The 26,284-nt window shown below is 44.6% G+C and overlaps 1 protein-coding gene across 1 annotated transcript in view; it reads left to right on the forward strand.

Moving 5' to 3' along the window:
* The window catches only part of DDX60 (DExD/H-box helicase 60), a 379,348-nt gene that overhangs the window by 183,552 nt on the left and 169,512 nt on the right, over window positions 1-26,284 (forward strand). Inside the window, exons 20-23 of the mRNA XM_088450288.1 lie at window positions 223-338; window positions 3,726-3,859; window positions 10,934-11,043; window positions 11,973-12,077. Coding sequence (XP_088306414.1) covers window positions 223-338; window positions 3,726-3,859; window positions 10,934-11,043; window positions 11,973-12,077 — 465 coding nt within the window. The remainder of the gene's footprint in view (window positions 1-222; window positions 339-3,725; window positions 3,860-10,933; window positions 11,044-11,972; window positions 12,078-26,284) is intronic.

Below are 26,284 nucleotides of genomic sequence, written 5' to 3' on the forward strand. Positions count from 1 at the left end.
TAAATTCACACAGGTACACTGAGAAATGGGAAAAGATGCTAGCAGGAGCTTAGCTAATAATATCAACTTCAATATACTGTAGCAGGGCCTGGCTTAATGTGCCAGGGTCACTTCCGTACACAACTATATTGAATTTGGAATATATACTGTAATACATATTAGTGCAATTATACTGTATATCCACAACTTAGTAGTATTCAGTATTATATATTATAATACTAGGTTCACTGCTTGGGAGGAGAAATTGGAGCAGAAGTTTGGGAGCACATACTAGCCATGATTCGCTGCCCCTTCCTTGCATTGTCAGCAACAATTAGCAACCCAGAACACCTAACTGAGTAAGTATATTTTTACTATATTATACAGTGGTTGAAGTGGGAATTTTGAAGTGGGAGTATGGAGATATATTATGCACATGTGCCAAAGGTGTGGGGGGAAATGGGCGTGGTCACACTACATGAGGGGTGTGACTGTGTGTCAGGGGTGTGGCCACTCAAAATAGGGGTGTGACATGCATCCATCTCTCATTCCGTCCTTTCATTTTTCCCCTTGCACCTCTCACTACCTCCTTCCTTTTCTCCCCTCTGCACCTCTCACTCTCTCCCCTCTCTTTGTAACCTCCTGCATCTCCTACAGACCAGACTCCAAGCAGCTTCCCATTTTCCCAGCAGAGGAGACAATCAAAGAGTAAGTGCCAAGAGCAGTCACAGGGTCCTAGGAAAGAAAGAAAGAAAGAAAGAAAGAAAGAAAGAAAGAAAGAAAGAAAGAAAGAAAGAAAGAAAGAAAGAAAGAAAGAAAGAAAGAAAGAAAGAAAGAAAGAAAGAAAGAAAGAAAGAAAGCTAGAGACGGGAAAGAGAGAGAGAAAACAGGGGAAAGAGACAGAAAATGGGGAATATAGAAATACATTGATACTGCTCCCTTCACTGCTCATCTCACTACCAAATACTGCTCCCATCATTGTCCACATTGCACCACAACACCCCCCATAATATCCTCCCTAGCTCCAGTGCTGGGGAGTGTGTATAATCCTGCATCAGCCATGCATGTGCTACACTGCACTGGAAAATTAGGTTGTACACAGAAGAGCTTGCAATCTAGCATGATGAGAGCAATCTACAGTATCCTAATGGGGACTGGTTGACCCAGTGCTATAGAAAGGAATATCCAGGAAGGCGAACAGTGCAGGTTATAATCACATACATGTTATACCCTCAGCAGGAGAATGAGACTGGTCAGAAGATATTATAATCTAGCCAGGAGAGGACAAACTACAGAGACATTAGGGGACTAGTAGAATAAGGGTAGGGATGGCAATCGATCATCAATTATTTTGAATGGCAGATTTTGAATATTTTTACCTCTCTCTGGAACCGATGTTTACTGATGTTTCTGCTGTTTTGTAAGCAAATTCTGGGCCTGATTCAGACCCGTTCGCTAGCAAGCGATCGCTCTGAGAGAGCGATGTTTTGCAAAGTACACATGCGTATGCATCACAGTGCGCAAACTAGTCAGAGAGATCAGGAAGCAATTGCTCGCCCAGCAGAGACAGCCCAGCTGAAAGAGTAACAGGTCAAGCCGTTTGTGGGTGGTAACAGGGTCAAGCCACTGGAAACGGAGAGTGGAGGTGCGAACGCAGGCGTGTCTGAGCATCTTAACATCATTTCAGAGGCGTGCATTATTAGCAGGCAGCGTCATAGTACATGTCACCTAGTTGAATTATACACTGAAGTGCTCGCAGTGCTTGCGGTAGGGTACAGTCAACCGCAAGCGTTGCGGTCAGTACCGATGGAACCCGATGTACCAATGGTTGTATATACTTCCTGGAGATTACGTTTGTTAGTGGATGGCTAAAGACAGCCTGAGATCGAACGCCAAGACATAGTGGGCGTGCTTATGCCTTGCCGTTCGATCGCCTGCCTAGACGTCCGCATCTAGCGACCAGGTCTGAACCAGGCCCTCTGTACATAGACATTAATAGACTAAAACTTTGAAAATAATTATTATACAATGTCTATCTTCATGGAGGCAAACAGTGTATATATGTATACACAAAAATGGTGCAAACATTACAAGGATGAATGTATTTTTACAAGTAAAACATGTTTTGTGGTAAATCAAACTTGTTATTGAATAAATAAAAGTGATACATTATCTAAGAAAACAGCTCACTGCTGCTTACCAAGAACTGCAGCAGCCAGATGGAATCAGTACAGCGGCAGCCCGGCAGGGGTGAAAATCCCGATCTTCAAAAGGTAAGTATTCACTAACCCTATTCTACCCCCTAACCCTAACCCTCCCTTAGGAGTGCCTAACCCTAACCTCCCCCCCAAGTGCCTAACCCTAATCCCTCCTAAGTGCCTAAACCTAACCCTTCCTTCCCCGCAGCCTAACCCTAAGTCCCCCACGGGAGCCCCTAACCTAACCCTCCCCCGCAGCACCCGGTTTACCTTCGATCGGTAACCTGGGTGTAGGGCTCCCGGCGTAGGCATCAGGATTTCGACGTCTGTCATTAGTGCTTTGCCGAGATTAGACAGTCGGGAAGCTGGCAGTTGGGATTATGGCCCTGATTCAGACCCACTCGCGAGCGGCTGTCCGCTCGCAAGTGGGTCGATGTTCTGCACTGAGCATGCGCACGACGGAGGGAGCTCCGTCGTGCGCATGCGCCAGACGCAACGAGCGAAGGAAAGTCCTTCGCTCGTTGTGTCTGATCAAAGGGGGCGTGCTGTCGATGGTGATTGACAGCACGCCCCCTTTGGTGGGCGTGCCGGGGGCGTGCCTCCCTGATGGGGGCGTTCCCAAGGGAACGCCTCCCGTCAGAAGCCGGCCCACTGACATCACTAGTGATGTCAGTGGGAGTGATTTTGGCTCTGATAGAGCCAAAATCACTCCAGAGCTTGAGGTTGAAAACCTCAACCGCAGGCTCCGGCTCGCAGTTTCGATGGTCGCGATGGTCAAGACCATCGCGGCCATCAAACTGCACGCTCGTATAGGCTGTGGGTGGTGACCCACAGCTATACGAGCGTCCAGGAGGACGCTCCATTTTTTAGGAGGGCGGCCCTCATTTAGAGCGTGCGCTCTGCTCAGAGCGTACGGCTCTGAATGAGGGCCTATGTCCGTCGGCTTCCCAACTGCTTTCCAGGCAGACACCCCAGCAGCCAACCAGTGTTCACTGAGAGCAGCACCAGTGGCAGTGAGCTGTGGGCGGGACTGTCCTATGTGCTGCTGCTGCTGCCAATTGACTGACCAGAGTGTCTTTCACTCTGTCAGCCACCACCCCCAGCAGCATCATGCATGCAGCAGCAGTAGTAGCCCAGTCAGTGCCGGGCTTCCGATGTCGGGATTTGGCTGGCGGTATATCATACTGATTCCGTTATTAGGTCAGGGACAAAGGTCTGTAATTTATTTTCATTTTTTATCATATTAGCACTATCACCACACATGTAAAATAAATCTGTATGCACAAATCCTTAAGGTGGAAGTAAGTTAAGGTATGGTCGTCGTTGGTAGTACAAATTATGAAGTGCTGGAACATTTGGTAAATTTTGAGCTGACCTTCATTCTCTGTGACATTAACATTATTTTGAATTAGCGAGTAAAGTGGTTTTATGAAGTCACAAAAGAGTGAAGCAGCACAATTTAATAACTGATATCTAGTGATCTAAATTATTATTATTATTAGTAGAAATGGATTTCATGTATTGATTGCAAACATGTTTATTGTCTAGATGGCTACAATCGGTAAAAATATTCTGGCAACAAAATGATGAAAGAGAAACCAATCCTTTGTCAAAAAGAAATCAAAAAGGAGGGAAGAAGAAGACAATAAAGACAAAAAATATGTCTTACAAAGTGCGACTAGGTAATGTGTAGTACAAAAATTAATTTAGAGGCTCAGTGGACTCAAAATGTTTGTTTGCTTAATTATGTATGGTACATACCAATGAAAATGCTAAGCATACTGTAGTTTTTGTTATTTACTATTTGCATAAAGAGGCTACAATGATACCTATGGGATTGTGTCAGTCTGCCCTCTGTCTACTCACTATTTTTTTTTGTTAATCTGGCTTTCTATGCCTTCAAAAATATCAAATCTTAACCCTTGTTACTATATATGACTTATGTTAGGAACACAACTGCACAATTTCAATCACAATCCGATCAATTTTACAATTTTATCAGTGATTAAGCGATCTTGAGAACATCAGATTTCAAGTGTACACACTAGTAATTTATTGTTCCAATCTGAGTGATTAACTGTCCTAAGATTGTCTTAAAAGTGATGTTTTTAAATGCACTATCAGCAGAAAAATCAGAAAGATAATCGAGATTTCATACACAATTTCATTGTGCAACAGGTCAGTTCTGTCACACCTGAGGGTTGGAGCTGGTCAGAACAGGCATGGGAGGCTGAAGGAGTTAGAAAAACTGTAGAGGATGATGGGCCCGAAGGCGAGGACAGAAATGCAGTGTCTTTATTAAACAGCAGGTTGGAATGAAAACTGAAGATGAGCAAAATCAGATTGGGACCGATGATGCTGGGTTGTTGACTAGGACCGGAATGATACCGATTATGCTGGACTAAAGAGCTGGATCGGTTTGAGACCGATGGTGGTGGATTACATTTCTGAATCGGTTTGAGACCGACGGTGATGATTTGAAGTTCTGAATTGATTTGAGACCGATGATGATGAATTGAGGTTTCTGGATTGGTTTGGGACTGATGATGATGAGATGAAGTTCTCGATCAGGTTTGAATGTATCGGATGGGACCGATGTTTGAAGATGTTGGATGAAATTGATGATTGGAGATATCTTATGGAACCGATGATTGGAGGTATCGGATGGGACATGATTGGTGGTATCGGATGGGACCGATGATTGGAGGTATTGGCAGGAACCGATAGAGGCAGTTATGAACAAGTCTCAGAGGTAAAAACCAGACTGAAGTGCGAGATGGTATTTTAGACTTATTTATCAGACTAAGAACTGGATTATAACTTACTGGAATTGTTTAGATACAGAGTACCTGGGAGCTCAGCACAGAACTGTAACTTCAGCAGAAGCAACGTTGTACTGGCAATGTGGGCCAGTCAGGAAATTGAATTTATAGAGGTGGATGCCCAGGGATTTGATGCTGCGATTAGTGGGTCTGGGTGCAGTGCTCTGAGTGGAGGAAGAGCATCAGGTGACAGAGGGCCTGATTCAGACCCGCTCGCGAGCACTAGGCGCTCGCAAGCCGGTCGATGGTGGCCCAGTGCGCATGTGCACGATGGAGCCGGCTCCGTCGTGCGCATGCGCGAGACCCTGATAGCGAAGGGCAAACCGTCGCTCTGGGTCTCGTACCAAAGGGGGCGTGCTGTCGATGTTGAGTGACAGCATGCCCCCTTTGGTGGGTGGGCCGGGGGCGTGGCTGCCCAGACGGAGGGAACGCCTACCGTCTGGGGCCGGCCCCACTGACATCACAAGTGATGTCAGTGGGAGTGCTTTCAGCTCTGTTAGAGCCAAAAGCACTCTTGGGCTTGCGGCAACGAGACCCTACCACAAGGGTCTCTTCGCAAGCCCGATGGTCATGATGGTCATCATGGCCGCTCGCTATAGCTTTGGGTGGTCACCCACAGCTATGCGAGCGGCCTGGAGGCCTCTCGAAAAAAACAGAGGGCCGACCCTGATTCAGAGCGCGCGCTCTGTCAGAGCGTTCGGCTCTGAATCAGGCCCAGAGTCCAACATGGCTTCATCCATACTGTGGTTTTGGAAGGAACTCTGGTGTGCAGTTTGTGTACCATCATCCTGGGGAGACATTCTGTGAGCAAGGGGCTGCAGAGAGACATATCCATGCTCAGTGATGGGACACTGAACAGATGGGGCAGGAGAAGCACAGACAGACCTCAGCAAAAAACCAGGAGCAATGTCAACGGACCTCTGTGCTATCTGGAAGTGATGCACAATGCGAGCAGACCTCATCGCTAGCCTGGACAGAAACTGGAGAGTTAAGAAGGTGGTTTTTAGGGTCTAAAGCATGACAGCCCCCCTTTATGGGTGACCCCAGGACATTTCCTCGGCTTTTGTAGAAACTTGGCACGGTACGCTTGGATCAACTGAGGAGCATGGACATCAGAGGCAAAAGTCCAGGAACATTCTTCTAGGCCATAGCCCTATCAGTTGATCAAGTATTCAAGACATCGAATGGATTCTAGCATCCAGAATCTTTGCCACTTCTTATTCATCTCCATGATGAGTCTGAACTTTGGGTGCCTTTGGAAGTGCAAAATGAAACTGGTTAAGTATGAGTGGTTTCAGTAAAGAAATATGGAAGGAATTTGGTATCCTTGGGAAGGTAGGTAGCTTGAGTTTGAATGAAACTGGGTTGAGTACACACTCGATGGCGAATGGCCCAATTTAGTGGGGTGAAAATTTCATGGAATGGAACTATTAACCACAGATTTCGTGCAGAGAGCCAAACTTGATCTCTTTGCTTGACACTGGGAACTGCTCTCCTTTTCCTGTCAACGAACTTTTTGTACAACTTAGAAGTACTCACAAGGGAGGAGTGGATCTCTTCACAAATCTTGGAAAAGTGCTGCAATGTGCGGTCAGCATCTGGAACCTGTGAGGCAGGAAGAGGCTGAAACTCAGGAACTTGAGGGTGAAGGCCATACGGTAGGTGGCGTAAAAGGGCATGGAACCAGATGAAGAATGGTACTGATTGTTGTGACAAAATTCAAGGATGCAGCTCTGCCCAGTTGTCCTGAGAGAATGATACATATAAATGAAGAAATGACTCCAGGTCTGAGATTATTTAGAGAGGTAGTCCATGGAGTCTGAAAATTTCTTGTATGAATAACTGAGCCAACTGACCGGTGTAGGGTATGAAGTGAGTCATCTTGGTGAACCGGTCAACTACCACCCAGATGGTGTTGAATTTGTTTGAAACCAGAAGATCAGTAATGAAGTCAATCGACATGTGTCCACGGTTGATTTGAAACAGAAATAGGAAGTAACTGCCCAGCTGGAGACAAAGCACTTTATGCTGGGTGCACTTATCACAAGAGGCAATAAAGTCTTTGGTATCTTTTCTGAGAGAGGGCCACCAGAAAGATCTGGAGATTAAGTTTTTTTGTATGCCTGCATGACTTGAGAATTGGGAATGAGCCCATTGTAGCAGTTTCTTGCGTAATGCGGGCTTGATAAGATATTTCCCAAAAGGTGGTGAGGATTCTACCCCGAATGCAGAGAAGGTCACCGGATCGATGATGAGATACTTTTCAATGGAAGTAGTCCCATTTTTCTGCCCCATGGAGCGAGAGAGGGTATGAGACTTTCGGTTCTGGACCTCTGGATGAAAAGACAATTTGAAGTTGAAGCATGAGAAGAAGGGACCCCTTATCTGTCTTGCCTCGGATTCAGACAATGGGCTGTCTTAAGGTATAAAAGGTTTTTGTGGTCTGTCAGAATGGAAATGGGATGTACAGCTCTTTCCAAAAGATAGCTCCACTCTTCCAAGGCTATCTTTATAGTGAGAAGTTCTTGATCCCCAATAGAGTAGCTGCACTCAGCCGGAGTGAAATTCCAGGAGAAAAACCCACAGGGGTGGAGTAGTCTACTTCCAAGATGAATGGCTGTGTGACATCAGGTTGATGAAGAACAGGAGCTGAAGTAAACTTCTGTTTGGTTTTTTGGAAGGCTTCAATTGCTTCCTCTGACCATCAGGACAGATTGACACCTTTCCGTGTGAGAGCGGTAATAGGTGTAATGATGGTGGAATTTACAATAGTAGTTTGCAAACACAAGGAAGCGCAGAACAGTCTTGAGAGAGTTAGGAAGCGGCCACTCCTGAATTGCTTGGAGCTTTTCTGAATCCATTTTGAGACCAGAACCTGAAATGATATATCCCAGGAAGGGAACAGACTTCACTTCAAAGACACACTTCTCCAATTTGCAGTAAATATGATTGGAGATGTGTCAGAACCTCCTTTACTTGCCAGTGGTGTTCCTCCAGATCATTGGCGAATATGAGAATACCATCAAGATAGACAACAACATGTTTGTACAACAGCTCATGGAAGATCTCATTGACATAGTGCTGGAATTCTGCAAGAGCATTGCTGAGACATAAGGGCATAACAAGTTACTTGTAGTGACTGTTGCAGGTGTTAAACGCGGTCTTCCACTTGTTTCCTTCCCGAACTCATGTGAGATTATATGCTCCTCGCAAGTTGAATTTGGTGAAGATAGTGGCTCCACTGACTCTGTAAACAAGCTCTGTAATCTGAGGGAGGAATAGCAGTTTTTAATGGTGATTCAGTCCCTTGTAGTCTATGCAGGGGCGCAAACCTCCATCTTTTTTTTGACAAATAAGAAGTCCGCACCAGCAGGAGAGGTGGAAGGGCAGATGAATGCTTTTCCCAATATATCTTGGATATAATCGGTCATGGATTTTGTTTCTGGAAGTGATAAGTTCACCCTCTGGGAGGAGATTTCCCAGGTATTAAATCAATTGGACAATCCCATATACGGTGAGAGGGAAGTACATCAGCACCAGCTTTACTGAAGACATCAGTGAATTCTTGAAAAGGAAGAGGAGTATCTGGTTGAGACGGTACTGCAGACCATACTGGAATAAACTTTTGAAGATAAAAAGCAGGAAGATGGTAATTTGTGAGGTTCTCCAGTCAATTTGAGGATTATGCAGACAGAGCCAGGTCAAGCTCAGAACTATGGAATGCGAAGAAGCCCTGGGTATGACAAGAAACACCCATCTTGACTGGCAGAGGTTGAGTCTGAAGGGTAATTGTACCCCCTAGGATGCGGCTTCCATCAACCACTGTGAGTTAGGTAGGATGAAGCAGACTCTCAGTTGGTAGTGCCCATCACTGGACTAATTCAGATGTGATAAAGTTGCCAGCTGCACCTGAATCCAACAGAGCAGATACTTGCTTGAAGCGCTTGGCTATTTGTTGAGAATGTAAGAGAATGCAATCACTTTTCTTTGGAGAGGAATGAACTACTCCTAACTTAGTCTCTCTGTGCTGAGTTACAGTAGGAGCAGAAGTTTCCAGGATGCTTGGGACAATTGTTGAGTTGATGAGAAGCAGCAGCACAGTATAAACAGAGATTCTCATACTCTCGTCTTTGGTGTTCTTCCTGAGAATGGTTGATTTGCATCGGTTCCTCTTTTGGAGGAGAAACTGACTGTTGCCCAAGGTTTAGAATGAACATATCCCCCTCTCTCAATAGCTCACTCTTTAAAACGTAAGTTCATCCTGGTGCACAGAGAGATCAAGTCATCTAACTTGTCTGGAAGATCACAGGTAACAAGGACATCTTTAATTTTGTCCGATAAGCCATTCCAAAAGGCTGCATAGAATGCTCCATCATTCCAAGAGAGCTCTGTTGCCCATATTTGAAACTGCACCAGATAGTGGCCTACAGAATTTGAACCCTGATGTAGACATAGAAGGTCTGAAGATGCAGATGACACTCACCCAGGCTCATAAAAGATTTGGCGGAATGCTGTGACAAACTCTTTGTAAGATATTAGGATGGGATCAGATCTTTCCCATAAAAGTGAAACACAGCCCAAGGCAGATCCTTATACTAGGGAGTTGATATATGCCACAATGGTATGGTTTGTAGGAAAACTACAGTACTGGGTTGGACCTCAAACTGAATTTTACATTGGTTCAAGAAACACGTGCAATTTTTGGGATTCCCATTAAATTTTGAAGGAATAGGAATGTGCAGACGGGGTACCGCTGAAGAAACAGAATTCGGAGGAATCGGAATGGATCTAGCGGCAGCTCCTGAGTGTCTAAGAATTGATTGAATGCTATCCAGCTGGTTGTAGATGTCGGATGAAATCGATGATTGGAGATATCTAATGGGACCGATGATTGGAGGTATCGCATGGGACTTATGATTGGTGGTATCGGATGGGACTGATGATTGGAGTTATTGGCTGGAACCGATAGAGGCAGTTATGAACAAGTCTCAGTGGTAAAAGCCAGGCTGAAGTGCGAGATGGTATTTTAGACTTGTTTATCAGACTAGGAACTGGATTATAACAGATTGGAACTGTTCAGATCCTCAGACCAAGCACTCATAAATTGGCTGATCGGCCCGATTATTGCATAGTGTGTAGGCTTAAGACTAACAGGAGGCTTTGAAAGGAAATAAAGAGATCCTGGCACAGAGAAAAACAATGTTGCCCTTATACATGGTAAACTGGGAAAGTACATTTAGTAAGTAATATTGGGCCTGATTCAGAGCCGTTCGCTATTTGTGGTCGTTCGTTCAAAAACAAGGGGTGGCTATTCAAATGATCCGTTCACAAATTGCAGTCTGTTCCCACCTCTAAGTCTGAACGAGCGAGCAAAACATACGCTCGTTTTTTTGATAAAAACGCCCCCTGGCCGCACGCACCATACGTCATGTCCGCTATTTATTAGATTAATCGAGTACATCGTACAGCGTATGAACTGCTCGCTATTCTTGTGGTTGGTGTTTTCAACCGCTATTTTGCGAGCAGTTCTGAGTTAAAAAAAACCAAGTGACGTGGTCAATGACGCTGCTGTATTAATTATGCACTCCCTTAAAACGCCCGTTTTGACCTTTAAGCACGCCTGCGTTCGGATCTCCACTCCCCGTTTTCAAGCACCTTCCCCTGTTACCACCCACATATGCCTCATTCTGTCACTCAAAATAGCAGGCCCTCGCTATATTGCGTACCAACGATTTTCGGCCGCACTGACTGGTTCGCGCATGCGTACTAAAAACCGTACGCATGCGCAGATGTGCGAACATCGCTCGGAACGAGCGTACTGCCGCTAGCGAGTGGCTCTGAATGAGGGCCTTTGTTACATATTAGTGTTCCTTTAAAATACTGAAACATGTTTGATATCTAAAATAGTTCTAAATGTATGTTTCCATTGTATAGTGCTGCACGATAAGAGATACAATGACCTGGAAACAAATATTTGTTCTGTGCAAGATTCCAAAATCAACTTTGAACATTTACATCCATGTGCTGCTTTAACAATAGATCATGTAAGTATATTTAGCTGTATTATGTCATACATATAGTATGTTGCTACTTAACTCGTTCAGTGTTAACATTTAATCTTTTACCAGCAAAATGTGTAGGGTTATCTTGCTATTATTGACCTAACAGATACATAGCGCTGCAATTAACGAAGAGCAGTTTAGATACCTAAACAAATAGCTGTTAAAAAATAAATCTGAACTTTGTAGGCTGTTTTAAAAATATATTACCAATGTTTTTTATTTTTTATTTATTCTAAGTTAGGTTAATAAAGATAGTTTGTACTAGGTAGCTTACTTTTTAGTGCTTGGCACCCTAAGAGTTTCTTGGGATCTCCAGTTGTCCTCCGCATTCTATAAAAATGCAGATTAACGCACAATCTCACCTAAAATTTATTTTGCCCAAGTCACGTGGCTTCTTATTTCAATTTTCACAAATAATTTTTTCTTCTACTAATTTTTTCAAAATTATTGTTTTATGCTAATAAACAAAGCATGATATTTGGAGTTACAGTGCTGAGAGGTTAAATATGAGCATGTAATTAAATCCAATACATTTTAAAAGCTGTAACATGTAGTTTATTATGCTATAATCATAGCATAATAAGATTTCTACATAGCTGACCGTTTCCAAAAATGTGACTTTTAAGTTTGTTAACAGAAATGTATGCAATATATTAACTTGGTTCATTTCATATAGTGTTTTTGGTTTCACGGTCTTCTGAAGTAAAAGCATATTAGACATAATAATGTAAAACAATATCTGATATCAGTATTTAATATAAGCATGTGGACATGGGTTTACATTCAGTAATTTAAGTTTATGAAATCTATTAAATATGTCACTCGATAATGAGAGACAATAGAAAACTTAATGAAATATTCTGAAACTTGGATAAACATTGACAATTCTTGTTTAATATATAATATATTAGATGAAGAAATATGGCATTCCAAAAGATCTTTCATTATCTCCGAGGGAAAGCATACAGCTGTATGACAGCATGGTGTCAGCATGGCCAACATGGCCAAATGTGAAGGTAAGAATACAATCACATCCACTTGTAACTAAGTTTCTATAATGAGTTTGGTATTACATGTGTAGTGTCATTTACCTTTCTCTGTGTATGTAAGACTTCCACAATTTAAAACATTTCATATTTACTTTTGGTACCAAATAGAGAAAAACAGCTACGGGACCTACTTAACTTGTTTATTTACCAGGAATCTAAAATTAGAAAAAATGGGCATTATAATTTACCATTTTTTAGTGGGAAGAAAGTGACTATACTGTTTCCGTCCTCCATAGATTACAGTGCTAACAGTGTAACCAAGGGTACATCCTAATATTATTAAAAAAAACCATTTCAATTAAAATTCTACATAAAGATGTGTACAAGACAGACAGTATCTTCTAAAACAAAATACTACAGTGTAACAATTTTTATTCATTATCTATCTTTATTTGTTTGTTGTTTGTTTGTCTGTCTGGTTATGCATTCGAACACCCCTTCGCCAATTGGGATTAAACCAATGCGAGGTGGTCCAGTTGGATCCTGGGCAGGTTTTAGTGGGTTATGGTCCTGGTTGGACCTCCTGTTGGTGTATGCTGGGCAAAACTACTAGATGGATTTGAATCAAAACTTCCCAAAGGGGTGGCAATTGGTCTGGGATGCACAATGGAGTGGTTGGGGTCCAGGTTTTCATGTCTCCACTTATCTCTGCTCAATTGAGGAAGAAAGAAGAGAGGAGAGAAAGAGAAAGGGAAATGTAGTTGCTAATATATGATTAGTTGCAACTCCATGCCTGAGTAGGATTGTTTGGGCAGTGTGCACAATGCTGAACCTATTTCACTTCATATGTGCTCAGGCAGCAGAAATACTCATCTGTAAGTCCTGCATTGTACTCTGGGCCATCAGGCAATAGACTGCATTTTACATTGTTACCAGTACTGTACATTGACCATCAAGTAATGGGATCTATTGTCTAGTGGGTCACCAGAGAATAGGGTCTAGAATAATGAGCTAAATTTAGCCTGGCCTATATGCTGTACAATTTGCTCTTGTGTCTTCTAAGGCACCCTATGAGTTATATAGAACTGAAGCCACCAGGCAAAGAGCTCTATTTTTTCACAGGCTACTGTAGCATGGATAGGTCTGTTGGAAGGAGCTCTATTGTGTAGTTGATTAATTCAAAGGGTGAACACTGAATAGTTTATGCTGTACCCTGTATGGAGGCTTGTGTATAACATTTGAGGTGAGTCCAGTGTAAAAAAGAACAGACTCTATTGTACTATAACAATCAGGGAACAGGGACTATTATACCATGGTTAAAAGGGGATAGGTTCACTTGCACAATGCACTGTAAATGATAATACTCTACTATACATTGACAAGGTACAGTAACAATTACTTGGCAGATGGCATCTGCCATCTAATACTAAAACTTAGTATTCTCTAAACATAGAAAAAGGTTATTCTCAGGCATCTTTCAAATGGCTGAGCATATAAGATCTATTGCACATTTGCCACCAGGCATTACGATCAAATGTATCTTGCATCATAGGCTCTATTGAACATTGTAGGAATAAATAGTTCCATCACTTCTCCAAACTTATTGGGATTAGTGGTGGACTCAGGAGTTCAAAGTGAAATATAGAGAAAATAAATGTATTATCTAGTGTACCCTCTGTGTGTTACAAATAAGAATCAAATTGAGAACTATATGGTCACAGATTTTTAGATGGAAGCAGGCATTTGGTGATCTTGCACTGTTACCCAATGGTGGTTCTGTATAGCAACAGTGTGCTTCTGTAATATGGTGGTTTCCTTCTTTCAAATAATCAGAAAGTTTTACAAAGAATAGAATATTGTGTCTACCATTTTACATATGGGCATGCATAACCAAATTTCCTGTAGATGGTACTCACCGTTTAAAGGTAGAACATGCACTGTGGACATTTAAATCCCAATGTCCGTTGATTTCTTTCAGCAGGAATTGATGGGCTAATAATTGTCAAATATCAAATTAATCAGCACAGTCTGCTAGTGCATCCTAGTCACATCACATTGCAACTTAGATGCAATATCGGCAAAAAAAGACGCCCAACACTAGCAGAGTGGCATGGGACCTAGTGGCTTACTCATATCAGGCAAGTCGTGCTGCGTGGCATATTGAGGCTAGATGTATGAGGACACATCTGTATACAATATATATATATATACATGGTGCTTTCAAGAAAAACTATTCTATATATATATATATATATATATATATATATTATGTTTTTCTTGAAAGCACCACAATACAGTCATAGGCAAATGCAGGGGGGATTTCCAGTTGCCTGGAAACCCCCTTCTCCAGCTCACACCATAACCACAATAGATATAGTAATATGATAGAATTTTACTAGTGCTGCTTGTTCTTCTCAGTATCACGCATGATAGCACCACCTGTGGATCTTTTAACATGTGTCAGCCAGTAATAAATACACCTGTGCCCCAACTAGGAGATCTAGAAAATATGCACTGTTAGGGGTGTAGTGCTATAGACCATCAATAGGGTTAATTATTAATACTATATAATAATACGCTATCCTGTGTAATAATTTATGTACATATATGTCCAGGGCAGTGCTAGGTTCTTCTGCTGCTCCCCTAGACTCCCGGACTTGCTCCAATGCTCTGGAATGGTGCCCACATCTGAAATAAAAACATTCAGCTCAGGCATTTAATAGCTTACTGTGATCGCTGGAATTATGACACATAAGGGGCGATTCAACTGTTTTATCGCACCCTAACTCCCGTCTAAAGTGACTGGAGATCAGGGTGCGATATTCAATTGTGCTTGGGCGCCCATGCATGTCGCGCCCAAACAGTCAGGGTTTAGCCGCCCAAAGCGGCTAAACCCGTCTAAAGTCCTGCTTTGGGTGCCCACACCCCTGTTTGGGCACCCAAAGTGCAGACTTATCGCACATTCCTGCTCGCAGCCCGGGGGCTGTGAGCTGAAATGTATGCTCCCGCAGCTGTACATGCCCGTACAGAGCAACAATCGAATTGCTCTGTTGGGTGCCCGACACCTGCAGCCACAGAATAAAGCTGTTTAAGTGCTATTGTGCCCTCATCATGGACTGGCCACTCTTGCTCTAAAATCAAGCATTTGGAAAACCCCATCTACTGTAGAAATCCTATGTTTGCCACTGACAGTAACATAAGTATTATTTTGCAGAAATACTGTAACAAAATCAGAGGATTACATATTAAAAGACACGTGGATAGGATATGATAAATTTGCCCAATATCACAATCTAATATTTGAATACTTAATTATTGCATTCAGGAACAGAGCTTGTGAGAAAACTGTGGCCCTGATTCAGACCCGCTCGCGAGCGCACCGCGCTCGCCAGCAGGTCGATGGTCCCCCACTGCGCATGCGCATGCCGGAGCCGGCTCCAGCGTGTGCATGCGCGAGACCCGGTCACTGACGGGCACTCCATCGCTACAGGTCTCGCACCAAAGCGGGACAGCTGTCGATGGTGATTGACAGGGGGGGTGGCTGGGCAAACGGAGACGTTCCTGCAGGAACACCTGCCATTTGTGGGCGGCCCTACTGACATCACTGGTGATGTCGGTAGGTGGACTTCCTGCTCTATTAGAGCAGGAAGTCCAGTGGGGCTTGCGGCCACGAGACCCTACCACAAGGGTCTCGTCGCAAGCCCGATGGTCGCAATGGTCTTGACCATCGCAACCATCACCTGGCCGCTCGCATAAGCTGTGGGTGGTCACCCACAGCTATACGAGCGGCCATGAGGCCGTCTTTAAAAAAAAAAAAGGGACGCCCTGATTCAGAGCGAGTGCTCTCAAAGAGCGTCCAGCTCTGAATCAGGTCTTCTGCCCCTGCGAATCTCTCCCTCGCACCTGCGAAAAATATGTGCCGCCGGCTACCCCCCCCCCAAGTGTGATTACTTCCCAGAGTGGAGAAAAAAAATAAAAGACTTCACAATGTTAGAAAAAATATAAAATGAGTAAGTAATGAATATTTATGTGATGTAGGGGCTGACGGAATTGCAAAGCCACACACAAGCAGCCTTGCAATTCCGTCTTTACAAATATGCAAATGCAGCAGGAGGTGTCTGATACCCCCTGCTGCATTTGCGAACCCAGCACTGCAAACAACATTGCAGGCTGGGATAACCAGTCGTGATGGTGGATGGTGCCAGCCAGCTGAGTAAGGCAAGGAAACTGCATCCATGGACGCAGATCCTAGTCTTGCCACTCCCGGAAAATGGGAACAACGCGCCCCCGTTTCCGGGAACGGCAGCCGTCCCCATCCCCGCACTACCCTGTCAATCAGGCAGAGGCATAGCAGGGGCTGGGAATGGGTCACTCAGGACCCATTCTGCACATGCTCAGAACAGGTTCTGCGCACGCATAGATTCCTGATAATCGGGAATCTGCATTCAGCATTGCACTTACCTTCAATGCTGAATCAGGCCCTTAGTTCCAAACAGAGGTCATCTTCTCTCTAGTGTGTACAGACAAAGAACCAGCAGGGTTGAAACAAGTCAGTGATTGCAGGTGGAGATGGTCATTGTCCTTTGTGGGATAGTTTCTATTCCTAATTCACTGATTACTGCATCAGTGCCAGACAGTGAAGGGAGATTTTTGTGATGGAGTTCAGCTGAGACCTGGGTTGCATTATAGTACATCCGCTGGTTTTTCTTTAGCCATAGTGCTTCCAAAATGTCCGGTGAGCATTTCAATATCTTGTGCTCATTGTTTATACATTCTTGGAGAAGAACTACCATATGCCATTTTATGAATAGCTAAATCTATAGCTTATGCTCAATACAGCTATTCGTTTGGATAATTACTAAATTTAAGTTTTTTACATATACCTGCTTGGATAAAAACAAAAGATTTGATTGCATATACTGTATCTGCTTGTACAGTATACAAACTGTTACGTGTTGTTTTTTTCCAATGAGGATAATTGATGTTCCTATAGTATTTCTATAAGCTATTTTATGTTATCTTCTGGGATATAGGGCGGAATCTAATAAGAAGCGTGTTGTAAAAAAATGCAAGTTTATTGCTAAACTCACATTTTATTACAACTCACACATGTAATAGTGTGCGAGATCATGCAAACTCGCATATTTCTTGCATTCCCGCAACTTGCAATGGCCAAACTCGCATCCAGATGTTTTAAAATTGCAGAATTACTTAACTAAAACTCGTAAAATAATAGACCTGCTTCAGGCTAGCAAGCTTACTATAGCCTGAGTAGGTGCGTGTTTCACAGAAGCCTTCACAGATCCATAAGATCTGTGAAGTCTTCTATATGTAAAAGCTATTAAAGTGTTAAAGTAAAAAAAAAATGATGAGGGCCCCCCTCCCCATAAATGCACAACCAGCACCGGGCTCAGTCCTGGTTGTGAAAATAAGGGGTGGTAAGATGTAGGGGTCCTCCCTATTTTCAACAACCAGCACCAGGCTCAGTGAGCCTGTCCTGGTTGTGGAAATACAGGGGACAAAATGAGTATGGGTCCCCCGTATTATCCACAACCAGCACCAATGCTGTAGCCGTCCGACTCGCTTCATAGGATCCCCCAACCAAATAATTTAGCACCGCTAGTCAGTCCAGGCCTGGGATCCCTGGGGAGATAAGGACCCCCCAATAAAGAGGTCTCCCCTCTCCAGGGCACCCCAGGATGGGACTGATAGGCCAGGGCTATCCCCAGGACCCTTTGGCGGTGGGTGCCGATCTGATACTGTGAAAAATAGTTAAAATAACATTGTCCTTTACAGGAGAATTAGAGGTCCCAGCAAACCTCCCCTGCTGGTACTTGGAGAACCACAAATACCAGCATGCAGGGCATTAAGGGCCCACTGGTACCTCTAGTCCCCTTAGAAAAATATTTAAAAAAAAGACAAGACTCACACACCAAAGGTTGTAATATTCTATTAAACATACACTCGCTCATTCACTTACTCACACTACATACTTATCTTATCCCTAGCACGGGTCCCCTTCTCCAGTAGAATCCAGATCGGTACATGTTAAAAAAAACATACTCACCTATCCTTTGGTTTTGTTCCTCTTTGTACCCTGTAGGCATCAACAGTCTTATTAAAATAAAAAAAATGAGAAGCGCAGACCCACTGGATATAGGGCCTGATTCAGACCCATTTGTTAAGGCGCGATCGCTCGCTTTTAGCGATTTTCCCCCATCTGCACATGCATATAATTCGCAGTGCACGTGTGCAAGCCATTCGTTGTGATCTGTTTTTGGTAGCTCATAAGCCACTATCAGGTCGTGGCTTGGAGTGACAGATAGTACCGTTTGTGGATGGTAACAGGGGAAGGTGCATGTGAACGGGGGAGTGGTGTTGCGAACGCAGGCGTGTCTGCCCACCAAAACGGCGCTTAAAGGGCGTGCATAATTAGCAAAGTAGTGTCCTTGTACACATCACCTGCATGTATTTCAGCCCGCACTGATCGTTGTGCTTGCGGCAGGTTAAGGCAACCACAAGGGCTGTGAGCAGCTCCGATGGCTCTCGATGATCCCGATTAATCAAACATTTCCTGGAGATTACGTGTGTTGCGAGTGGCAAGGGGGCATATGCAGACACTTGCGAGCTCACTTTGCCGTAGCTCGCTAACACACAGGGGGTGTCCTTACGCGACGCAGTGCGAGCGCTTAATTTAAATATCCAGCCCCTTGCTGCAAGCGAGCGATCGCATCTTACGAGCAGGTCTGAATCAGGCCCATAGTACCATACTTCGCAAATAATGCTCCAGCCACTGCATTTCCCATAGAAATGCATTGGCTGAATGTTCATTGGCTGATAGAGGCAAGGCTCCACCTGCTAGCCAATGAGCGGTTTCCCCCATTGAATTCAATGGTGGGAATCGTGAGGTTACTAAAGTGCATTCCCACCATTGAAGTCAATGGGAGGAAGCACTCATTGGCTTAGAGGTGGAGGCTCACCTCTATCAGCCAATGAACGTTCAGCCAATGCATTTTTATGGGAAATGCAGTGCTGGAGCGTCATTCGCAAAGTACCATCTTTAGAGGACGGTACTATGGGCCTGATTCAGCAGTGCACGCAAGATTATCGGGAATCTGTGCATGCACAGGACCCTTTCTGCGAATGTGCAGAATGGGTCCTGCGTAGTCACACGCAGACCCTTCTATGCCTCTGCCTGATTGACAGGCAAAGGCATTTAAGGAATGGGGCAGGGTCGGCTGGTGTTCCCAGAAACAGGGGTGTGTTCGTCCCATTTTCCGGGAGTGGCAAGTCCAGTGACTGCGGTGACTGACACAGTGTTCTGGGCTCGCAAGCAAATTTGTTTTCTTTTTTTTCTTGTAGCAAATGTCCTCTGGGGGTCATTCAGACCCGCTCGCGAGCAAAGGACGCTCGCAAGTGGTTCGATGTTGCCCCACTGCGCATGCGCACGACGGCGGGAGCTCCGTCATGCGCATGCGCGAGACCCGGATAGCGATGGGCTGTTGATTGACAGCACGCCCCCTTTGGTGGGCGTGCTGGGGCGTGGCTGCCAGACGGAGGCGTTCCCTACCATCTGAAGCTTGCCCCACTGACATCACTAGTGATGTCAGTGGGAGTGATTTTGGTTCTGATAGAGCCAAAATCACTCCAGGGCTTGCAGCAGCGAGACCCTACCGCAGGGTCTCCATCGCAAGCCCGATGGTCGCGATGGTCTTGACCATCGCAACCATCATCATGGACGCTCGCATAAGCTGTGGGTGGTAACCCACAGCTATGCGAGCGTCCATAAGGCTGCTCCATTTTCATGTAGGAGGGCCCTGATTCAGAGCGAGCGCTCTGGTCAGAGCGTTCAGCTCTGAATCAGGCCCTCTGTTTGCAACTAGGAACAAAAGCTTTCTGAAGTTTTAAATCACAGAAATACAAATTACTTATTGATTTTATATATTTTCTTACATTTTGATTTTTTTTTTCTCTCCACTCTGAAAAATAATCACATTCAGCAGGGGCATATTGGACCACCGGAACAGCGGGAAAGTTCCTGCTGGGCTGGTCCCATGCTCCCCTCTACCAGGCTAGCTGACACCGACTGCCGGCCCCGCCAATTTCCATGTGCCAGCTGCCACACTTCCTGGATTTGCATTTCACTGTTCAAAGCAAACTGGAAATTCTTATCTCCTCTGACTAATCAAAATTTCAGGGTGCCATAAACCAGGAGAGTGGGGGCAAAGTGTATGGAGCTTGTGCTCCAGCCAGGGAACCACTGTGGGGGCAGAGTTTAGCTGTGTTAGCAGGGACAAAACCAAGGGATGGTCTGTTTGTGCTCAAAACCACTTCTTAGCAATGTGGGCAGAGGACAATTCCGATGCCAGTCAGGACTCAGGAGCAGGTGTAGACGGGGGCGGAGTAACCTCTTCATCCTCCTCAGTTCCCCTTCCCAGCGGTTCAGCATCGTCTGACCACAGTCAACATATAGTGATCCTGAACCCTACAGAAGCTGCACTGTAACAGCATGACCTGGAGCTCTACTTGGAAAGGTAAAAAGCTGGTATCCTACAGCATGTGCAAATAGATCACTGACTGACACTAAAAGTCCCAGCACACTTTGTCAACTGGATGCGCTGGGACTTGTAGTGCCATCACAGCTAGAAAGGCCCTAAAAAGACAAGTGTTTATATATATATATATATATATATATATAATTTGTTCATTTTATTATTTAGTCTGCTTTAGTAATGTTATAATATAATATATATTTGTGTCCCTGCACTAATATAATGTTCCTGCCCTCGGTATCCCTGTAACTTCCCCTAAGCATCCCTGCCCTCAGCCCCTCTATAACTCCCCCTCAGTGCCCCTGCCATCACCCTCCCTGTAATTCCCCCTCAGTGTCCCTTCCCTCACCCTCCCTGTAACTTCCCCTCAGTGTCTCTGCCCTCACTCTCCCTGTAACCCCCCCTCAGTGTCCGTGCCCACACCCTCCCTGTAAATCCTTCTCAGTGTCCCTGCCCGCACCCTCCCTGTAACTCCCCCTTGATGTCTCTGCCCTCACTCTCCTTGTACCTCCCCCTTGGTGTCCCTGACCTCACTCTCCCTATACCTCCCCCTCTGTGTCCCTGCCCTCACTCCTTGTACCTCCCCCTTGGTGTCCCTGCCCTCACTCTCCTTGTAACTCCCTCTCGGTGTCCCTGCCCTCGCCCTTCCTGTAATGCCCCCTCAGTTTCCATGCCCTCACTCTCCCTGTTACTCCTCCTCAGTGTCTCTGTGTTCACCCCCTGTAACTCACTTTGTGTGTCCTTACTCTGTTTGTCACTCAGTCTCAGTATTCCTGCCACTCATACTCACTGTCACTTACTTTGACACTTATTGTCCTGTCACTCAGTCACATTCACCTTTGTATCAATCACACTGACCCTCAATGTCCCTACACTCATCAATTACAGCATTCCTGCCAGTCACACGATCACAGACATAGAGGGGCAGGAGAGCGAGAGAAGGAAAAATGGTAGATTGTAGGAAAGAGAGAGACAAAGAAGTGGGATGAGAAAAATAGGAGGGAGAATATCAGTCCGAGAAAAAGAAATAGTGGAGAGAGGAAAGAGATATAGGAAAAAGACAGAGCGGAAAGTGAGAGATGGAATAAGAAGGGAAAAGAGTGGAGGAGAAATAGAGGACAGAAGAGAGAGTAGAAAATAAACAGTATTGGGGGACATCAATAGTTAAAAAAATCAGAGTTATGGAAGACTTACCTAGATAACTCCTTTTCTTCATGGTCTATAGAGTCCACAGGAATACCATGGGGATATTATGGTTGGAGAGACCAGGTACCAAACAGTTAAAGCTTCAGCTCCCAGGACTTCAGTTTAGTTAACAAGCCTCAAGGCAGGAGAAGGAAAGAGGAGAAACACTCTTACAAAAGATGAGGGAATCTGTGACCGAAAGAAAAAATTACCCATGCAGCCAGGTGCATCAGGGTGGGTGTCCAGTGGACCCTTTGGACCTCGAAAAAAAAGGAGTTATCTAGGTAAGTCTACCATAACTCTGATTTTCTTCTTCAGGGTCCATAGGAATCCACAGGGATAACATGGGGATGTCTTAAAGCAGTTCCCCTAGGGTGGGGGATGCTCCTGAGCATAAAGGAGAATTCAGTGCCCAAAGGAAGCATCCTGAGAGGCAAAAGTATCAAAGGCATAGAACAGGGAGATCAGCCTGTGTGAACACCTGAGAGATAGTCATGCATAACCATTTCCCCAGAGTCTGCTTATTAGCTGGCCATCCTCGTTTGTAAAAACCATATAATACAAAAAGAGCATCTGATTTTCTAACAGAGTTTGTACACTCCACACAGAAACGGAGAGCACGAACTACATACAGGGTGGCTTCACTAAACTACCTTAGAAAGGTAACCCTCCCTAGTACAAAGAATAGCTTTATCCTGGTGAAAAATCAAAAATGGGGAGCGACAAGATAGTACCGCCAAATCAGAGACTCTGAGAGCAGAAGAGATAGTGAGAAGAAAAATTGTCTTCACTGTCAACCACTTCAAATCTACAGAGTCTAGAGGCTCAAATGGGGGAGCTTGTAGCCCCTTAAGAACCAAAGACAAATCCCACAGTGCTACCAGTGGAACAAAAGAAGGCTGAACTCGCAGAACTCTTTGGAAAAAAATTCTAACAACTGGTAATGAAGCAATCTTCTTCTGGAACCATACCGACAGTGCAGAAACCTGCACTCTCAAAGTGGCCAGGTGTAGACCACTATCTAACACTGTCTGGAGAAAAACTGGTACACTGGAGATCTTGAACAGCTTAGGATCATATTTCCTATGGGAACACTATTGACCAAACTCTGTAATAGATGCGGGCAGAGGCAGGTTTCCGTGCCCTAAGCATTATTTGAATTACAGAACTGGAAAAACCTTTTGCTCTTAGGATGGAAGATTCAAAGCCATAGAGGAAGCGGATACGTACTGTATTGTCTACAGACAGATTCTTTATGTCAGTGAACCAATAACGTCTGGGCCAAGCTGGAGCCACCAGTATTACTGTTCCGCCTTCCTGCTTGAATTTTCTGAGAACTCTTGGGAGGACTAAAATTGGAGGAAAGAGATATGCCATCTTACTGCCATTGCGTCCACAAAGGCTGCTGATGGGTCTCTGGACCTGGAGACCTTGTGGTTGTGGTGTGATGCTATGAGATCTATCTCTGGTAGACCCCATTTGTTTACCAGGAGCTGAAACACTCCCGGATGGAGAGACCACTTTCCGGCATGTATGTCTTGGTGACTTAGGAAGTCTGCTTCCCAATTGAGTACTCCCGGTATGAATATTGCAGAGATGGCCTCAAGATGATGTTCTGCCAAAAGCAGAACCTTTGTCACTTCTTTCATGACTGCATAACTTTTCGTGCCTCCCTGATGATTGAGGTAGACTACTGTAGTTGCGTTGTTGGACTGGATCTGGACTGGCCTGCCCTGGAGCAGGTCCTGTGCCATGACCAGTGCTTTGTATACTGCTTGCAGTTCCAGAATCTTTATTGGCAGAAGACTTTCCTGATTTGTCCATCTTCCCTGAAAAGTGTGATGACCTGTCACTGCCCCATCCACGAAGACTGGCACCCGTGGTGGGAAGCACCCAATTTGGAATCCAGAATGGGCACCCTTTGTTTAGATGGTCATTTCTCAACCACCACAGGAGGGAGTGACGAACCTCTGGAGTGAGAAGGACCCTCTGGGATATTATTAGATGATGCTGTCCATTCCACCTTGAGAAAATTAATTTTTGCAGAGGCCTGGAATGGAACTGAGCATAACCCACCATGTCGAAGGTGGATACCATTGATCCTAGGACCTGCATTGCTAACAGAATGGATATTCTTCGCTTGCGTAGTAGCTTGCATATTTGCAATGGTAGGCCCACAATCTTGTTCTCTGGCAGAAACACCCTTTATACCCAAGAATCCAGAAATGCTCCCAGATGTACCATCTGCTGTGTTAGAGAAAGTGATGATTTCTTCCAATTGATTATCCAGCTGTGCCTTTGTAGGCAGGCTATGGTCAGTTAAAGATCATTTTGTAAAAACAACCGGAGACTGTGCCAATATCAAAAGATCATCCAGCTATGGCAGAATTCTGACTCCCTGATGAATGAGATAGACCATCATGACTGCCATTATTTTGGTAAATACCCGGGGAGCTGTAGATAGGCCAAAGGGTAGAGCCTGAAATTGGTAATGTTGCTGAAGGACAGCAAACCTTAAAAATTGTTGGTGGGATGGTATAATAGGAAAATGCAGATATGCATCCTAAATGTCCAGGGAAACCATGTAATCCCCTGGCTCCTTTGCCAAAATAATTGACAGGAGAGTTTCCATACAAAACTTGGGTACATGGATAAACCTGTTGAAGGTTTTTAGATTTAGTATAGAGTGATAGGCCCCATTCGGTTTCTCAAACAGAAATAGATTGGAATAATAGACACAGGAACCAGGATTATTACCCCCGCCTGCAGCAGGGAGTGAGTGGCTTCCTGAAGGGCCAAGGCCTTGACCGTATCTAGTTTAGGATTTGTGCAAAAAAAAATTCTGGGGAGGATGCCTCCTGAAAGTGAGGGCATACCCCTGAGAGACCACTTCCCAGACCCAGGCATCTGTTGTTGTTTGATGCCAATAATCCACAAACTGAAGAAGTTGGCCTCCCACCCTGGGATCCCCCAAGAGGAGGCCCGCTCAAGCAGACTGAGGGTTTGTCATCCGGTTTAAAAGCTGGATGTCTTGCCAGGCTGGACCCCTTAGTTTGTCGCCTTGTTGTTTTGCAAAAACTAGTCGGTTTAGAGGAAGACTGTTCTCGTGCTCATCCCTGAGGACGGAAGGACAGAAAAGAAACCTGCTTAGATTTTTAAGTCGTGGATGGCAGATCTTCTGATTTTGAAGCCGCCAGAGTAGCTATTATCTTCTTGAACTCTGCTCCAAAAAGTACCTTTCCATAGAAAGGTAAGACTTCCAGCGCCATCTTTGATCCTGTATAGGCTTTTCAGTATCTTAACCAGAGGACCCTGCGTGCCACTATTTAAGCTGCTGATGCTTTAGAAGCTAAAATTCCAGAAACTACTACAGCTCCTCCCAGATAGGAAGCCTTTTCCTATTTGGGAGATATACATCATCTGTTCTCTGGTAGCATCTGGTAGAGAAGCTTCCAATGCCCCCATCCTTTCTTCAACAACTTTGGCTACCCAGGCTCCAGCCATAGCTGGACAAGTAACAGCCCCAGATGATGAAAATATTGCCTTAAGACATGCTTACATTTTTCTATCTATGGAATGCTTCAGAGGTGATGCCAAGGGAATAGGTAATGTAGCATTTCTGATTAAATGCATTACATGAGCATCCACAGTACGAGGTACCTCCTTCTTAGTACATACAGAAGCTGGATACTACAATGTTATTCTTTTATTCACATAAAATCATTTCTCCGGGTTACCCCATGCCTCATCCATAAGCTCAGTGAGCTGTTCAGATACAGGAAACTCAATTTTAGCTACCTTCTGGTGGTGACTAAACATTGGAGCCTTCTTACTATGAGCTGGTTCATCATGCTGAATATCTAGGACTGATTTAACCACCTTCACCAAAGAAGGAACATCCACTATAGATGGAGGGATGATCCTCCTCTCCATAGCTAGCTGGAGAGGAACCCTGCACATCATCTGATTTCTCTGATGATGCATCTGAATCCATATTTTGGGCGGACTGATAAAAAGATAACTTGTGCTTAGGCACCTTAGTCACTACCAGTCTGTTATCAACATTAGATGGTGCCGTACTCTGACTAGAATGGCCATAAACATCCTTCCAGAAAGGATGCATAGGAGGTGCAAACATAGCATACTGTGGACACCCCATCCAAGGAGGCATTGCAGGCGAAGCCATACGATCCACAACTTGCTTCATTACCTGCTTCATTATTCATTACCCAAGATGGCTCTTGTCCAGAGACAGGTAAACTGGACTGGTGAGGTGGCTCTTTATAACAGACAACACACAAACCATCCTTTACGTCCTTAGGGGACACATATGCCATACATGATATACATGAAACCAGCACAGGTGGCTCCCCTTCCTGTTTCCCTTTATCTTTTGACATGTTCAATAAAGGCAACGATTGCAATGTCATGTGACAGCCTTCACAAATCTTAATGAATGTCAAGTACTCAGAGAAAACCCTCCATTCCAGAGGATGG

Source organism: Taudactylus pleione, unplaced genomic scaffold (assembly GCF_031769625.1).
Source record: "Taudactylus pleione unplaced genomic scaffold, aTauple2 ptg000513l, whole genome shotgun sequence".
NCBI lineage: Eukaryota > Metazoa > Chordata > Amphibia > Anura > Myobatrachidae > Taudactylus > Taudactylus pleione.